At 42.3% G+C, this 5,232-nt stretch overlaps 1 protein-coding gene across 1 annotated transcript; it reads right to left on the reverse strand.

Annotated features, from left to right (window-relative positions):
• Positions 1-395: 395 nt before the first annotated feature.
• On the reverse strand, positions 396-2,995 carry LOC125711313 (uncharacterized). Its single transcript, XM_048980109.1, has 3 exons — positions 1,858-2,995; positions 1,310-1,592; positions 396-1,125 (listed from the first exon to the last, which is right to left on the reverse strand). The coding sequence occupies exons 1-3, from the start codon at positions 2,067-2,069 to the stop codon at positions 481-483; spliced, it is 1,140 nt and encodes a 379-aa protein (XP_048836066.1). The 5' UTR covers positions 2,070-2,995; the 3' UTR covers positions 396-480.
• Between the last annotated feature and the right edge of the window lie 2,237 nt (positions 2,996-5,232).

Raw genomic sequence — 5,232 nt, forward strand, 5'->3', positions numbered from 1 at the left:
TGAACACATTTTGCAAAACTGTGCTCATTGTGCCAAAACTCTAAACACAAGTAAACATGACACAACACTGGGAAATATACCATTCACATCTGTGCCAAAGTGAAACTCTACTCTCAAAACCTAAACTCTGCTATCAAAACCTAACATTCCTTTGTCAAAATGTAACTCTGTTGACAAAATGACACATACTTGCATCATATGCAAACACTTTCAGATCAGGGGGAACACACTAGTCTACTTTATATAAAACACTGCAGTCTTTGATTTTCATTGTTTACTCAGAAGGCATATTTTCAGGAGACACATTTTCAAACAACCAAAAAAGCAAATAGGCCTAATCAATATTGTACATTGCAGCACTGTACATCGCAGTACCACGAAGTCAGATTAAGAAAAGAAAAAAAAAAAAACATAATACAGAAATAGAAAAAACATTATACTGTAAACACAAAAAATCATGACAATTGTGCATACGTGGGCTCACGGATCCCGTCGTCTGTTGGGGTCTGGCCACAGGACCTCATCGACATCGCAAGCAATGTCTTCTCCCGCTAGGCACCGGGGAAAATATCCCCTTGCATGTCGAAACCATCCATGGATTGCTGTCACCTGAATGTCGCCGCAGGCCTGTTCCATTGCCTGTTGAAGAGGCATGCGGGCATGTGGTTGGCGGTCATATACACGCCATCTCCAAGCCGAAAAAAATTCCTCTATAGGGTTTAAAAATGGTGAGTAAGGGGGCAAGTACACCACTTCAAGTTGATTGTGGTTGGAGAACCAGGCCTGGACCAGAGCAGCCGGATGGAAACTGACATTATCCCATATCACCACAAACCTGGGCTGATCTGGTCTGTTCTGTACAACTATATTATGGAGAGCATCTAGAAATGTGAGTATATGTTGGCTAATGTATGGACCTAGTTTTGCATGATGATGCAGAAGCCCTCGAAGGCTTATGGCGGCACACATTGTGATATTTCCCCCGCGCTGGCCTGGGACGTGCACAATTGCCCTTTGGCCAATTACATTACGACCCCGTCGTCTTGTTTTGCACAGGTCGAAGCCAGCTTCATCAATGAAAATGAATTCATGAGGCTGTGCAGCTCCATCCATGGCCAAGATTCTCTGTAACAAAAAAAGAGAACATATTACTGTACTACAGTGCTACACATACAGAACCCTCACCCCATCACACAGGTACCTGTGTAGCTCTCAGAATGGATCCATGTGGTACTGATATGGTACATATTCAGCTGCTACTGGATTTCACCAATACTGTATTGTAAATGTAAAGGACAGTTACACTTACCCGTACATATTCAGCTCGAAGTCCTTTGACCCTGTCACTGTTCCTCTCAAATGGGACTCTGTAGAGCTGCTTCATGGTGATGCTGTGATTTCCCAAGATGCGTCTGATGGTGGTGATGCTCACATGGTTTATGTTGTTGAACACTTGCCTGTCTGCAAGTATTTTCTTTCGTAGCTGGTGGAGACGGATGGCATTGTCTGCCCTCACTAGGTCCACAACGGCAAGTTCCTGCTGTTGTGTGAACAGGCGCTGGCGTCCTCCCCCAGAAGGTCTTCGAGTCATTCTAGAGCAATACAACCACATATTGTCATCGGTTTGCTTATTTTTCTTACAGTACTTTACTGTATATACTGTATCATCCACTGTACAACACTGTACTTCAATATAAGTAATCATGGTATGTTTCACCAAAACTACCACTTTGGCTGAAAAAGGAGCATTAGCACCCTGCAATATCCTGTACACTTGATATGGTAATGTGATATACTGTAGAACAGTGCTATAAAAACCATGTGAGTAGAGTAGAAGGTAGAGAGGTGACGACATACCTGTTTTCTAGTCGGAATGTTCTTATTACAGATGCCACTGTGAAGCGGCTTAGATGTGGGTGGACTCTCTGCCCAGCTTCCCTCATGGTCAGGCCATGGTTGATGACATGGTCCACCAAAGTTGCTCTTATATCATCAGAAATATGGGTCCGTGCATGGCCTCTTCGACCTCCTCCTCCTCCTCCTCTTCCTCTTGCTCTCCCTCCATCCATGCTTGCAAAGTTCTTGAAATGGCTAAACTGGGGGCTTTTTGTAGTTGGCTAATTGGTGTTCAGTTTTGCAAGTGAGTGCCTTCAGGTGTGTATTTGAGTGGTTGCAATTACCCGATGTGTTTTGTATTTTGGATACATGTGTTTTCCAAATGGCACCGTGACATTTCATTTTTGAACGAAGTGTCTTATGTATGAAACGGAGTGTAGTATGCAGGACCATGTGTGTTGCATAAAGGGGTAAGTGTGTTGCATAATTGCAACTGGAGTGCAAAGCAGCGCTTTTGTTTAAGGTATGGGTACATGTGTTTGAGGTATGGTAACAAAAGCTTCAGGTTGTGTTACGTTAGTCTAAGCATGGGTTTATAGTGTTCAAGCAACGGGCAAAAACTGTAATAGTCCTTGCATGGCCTCTTCGACCACTTCCTCCCCTCTCTCTCTCTGTCTGTCTGTCTTCCTCTTCCTCTACCTCTACCTCTACCTCTACCTCTACCTCTGCCTCTAGCTCTCCCTGCTTCCATGCTTGCAAACTTCTCAAAATGGCTTAAGTGAGGTGTTTTTGTAGCTGGCTGATTGGTGTTCCATTTTGTAAGTAAGTATTTTCAATTGCCCAATGTGTTTTGTATTTTGAATAGATGTGTTTTCCCACTGGTACCCTGAGAATTCATTTTTGAATGAAGTGTCTTATGTATGACATAGTGTGTAGTGTGCAGGAGTAAGTGTGTTGTAGAAAGGAGTGAGTGTGTTGCAGAATTGCATCTAAAGTGCTAAGCAGCACTTTTGTTTAAGGTATGGTTACACTTTGTTTAAGGTATAGTAACAACAACTTCAAGTTACGTTACTTTGGTTTAAGCATGTGTCTATAGTGTTCAAGTAATGGGTAAAAACTGTAATACATAAATATACAATGGGAAAAAATCGGAGGGGAATGCGACTCTAAAACAAAATACTTTAAATAAATAAAACATTGATACCAATAATGGGCAATAATGTAATAATTTGCATTTTAATTGAGGAATAACAATACATTAAAAACTTGTATTGTGGCATCGGTGAGCTCAACGCCGACTGGGTAATTTCCATATTTCCCAGTGCACCGCGCTGCTCATGTAAATAGCCCCTGTCTATGTCACGCATGTAGTTAATGTGCCAGTTCTTATGTCCTGTTTAGATGTGTGCTTGATCCCTGTGTGTTTAACTGCGTGCAAATTACGCACTATGTGTGGTTACAACTCTTTGTATAGTGATCTCACCTCTGTTTTTGTGGTCGGGTTGCGTTTTTGCAAGTGCTTTTATTCTCACATGCCTTCGATACTGTGAATTCTGCTGTATGTGGTTAAAAGTAGTATTTGGGTGCTTTTCTATCACACAAAGTACTGTACTTTTGCTTTTTTTATTGATTTCCAGTTGAGTACAGGTGCTAAATCAGCTAGGGTACTTCTGGGTGAGACTTGAAACGATTTCTTCGTCAAATAGTTATACAAATAGCCTGTCTCTGAAACACAATACAAACAGCCTTGAAAACCATTGCAAACTCACAAGACAAAGATAAACTAAGTTAAAAAAAATTGGGATCTGGTCGGAGGAACACAAAAAAAATCAGGATGGCATGACAAGAATTTAAAAAAGGATTTTAATATACTAGGATAGCATGCATATATGTGTTCTCTTAGCTATTAGATTTTGTTGTAAAAAAATACTGGGGTATTTATAAAGCAAAAGGGAGTTCATACATTTTTCACAAACCCATCTAGGAATGATTTAAACAGCAAGGATGAAAATGATTACAATTGTCTTGGAAAGCAAATGCAGTGCCAATCCTGGCCTTTAATGACTCAGTAGAGTGTCTGTCTGCAGGGAGAATGTTGACCTCATCAAGAGATTCACTTACATTTATGCCTCTGGTGACTCTTCCTATGATGTCAGTAGCTGGATTAGGAGAGCAAGGGGGGGTCATGAGGTCAATGGAAAGGAGTGTGTAGAGCTCCCAATGCCTTTGCAAGAGGAGAAAGGTCAAAGTCTTTAGAGTCCTGGTACTCCCTGTCTTGCTGTAGGGCTGGGAGTCAAGGATACTATCCAGTGAGCTGAGACGAAGACTGGACTCCTTTGGTATAGCGTCTCTTTGGAGAATCCTTGGGTACTGCTGGTTTGATTTGGCAGTTACTAGAGGAGTCCTGAATGAGGCACCTTATGAGCATTGTGAGGGAGTGTCAGTTACAGTACTATGGCCATGTGGCGCATTTCCCTGAGGGTGATCTGGCTCGCAGGATCCTCATTGCTGAGGACCCAAGCGGCTGGACCAGATCAAGAGGACGCCAAATGTGTCTTTTTAGGTGTTTGCAATGATTAACAAATTTAATGGTGAATGTATGTTTTTGGTGTTATCTACATCATAAATAATATAGATGTACATGGATATTGCTTTGATCCTATGATGGGTTGAAAAGATGACCAAGCATCCCCAAATTTCACACAAATTTTAAGTTGTTCTTCATGTGCTTCTGCAACCCTTCAGGTGGTCACAGCTCAGCAAGTTCAGACTCACCGATGTCAGCAAGTAGTTCAAGCACAGATTTCACACCTTGTCAGGTGTCTGACAACAGCTGGCATTTCAATTTTGAAATTCCTTGGAAGGAGATGCCATCTGAGATCATCAGAAAGCTGGAAACCGTGAAGCAGCTAACAAAAAGTGAGAGACTTGAAATGATACGGCTGGTTGTTAGTGAAATCTTAACAATATGCCCAACACCTCGGAAGAAACACGTCAGTGAGATTGCAAGAAAGATGGCAAAGGCGTACCCTGTGTCATTCACAGATGTCATTTGTAGGATCACACATGCACATTTCACCAAGCTTAAATTCCAGGTGACCTGAGACAAGGTCCGATAGGCACACATTGGCCTAGGCCTAGGCCTCAAAGGGGGGTTCATGACCCCACACACACAGACACACTTAAACACACACAGATAACAAGGGAGGCAAGCACTCTAACTTTTATTGCTCAAAGTTTTAACGACCTACAGATAGAGTGGACCCCAAGGACAGGGGTCCCTCGACTTGGCACACAACCCCATCCCCCGACATTCTGCCTTACGTACCACTCACCCAACACCCCACAGAAAGTTTCTTTTAAGTTTGGTTTTTGTATACCCTGTATAGTACGTTG

The sequence above is a fragment of the Brienomyrus brachyistius genome, chromosome 17 (genome assembly GCF_023856365.1).
Source record: "Brienomyrus brachyistius isolate T26 chromosome 17, BBRACH_0.4, whole genome shotgun sequence".
Lineage (NCBI taxonomy): Eukaryota > Metazoa > Chordata > Actinopteri > Osteoglossiformes > Mormyridae > Brienomyrus > Brienomyrus brachyistius.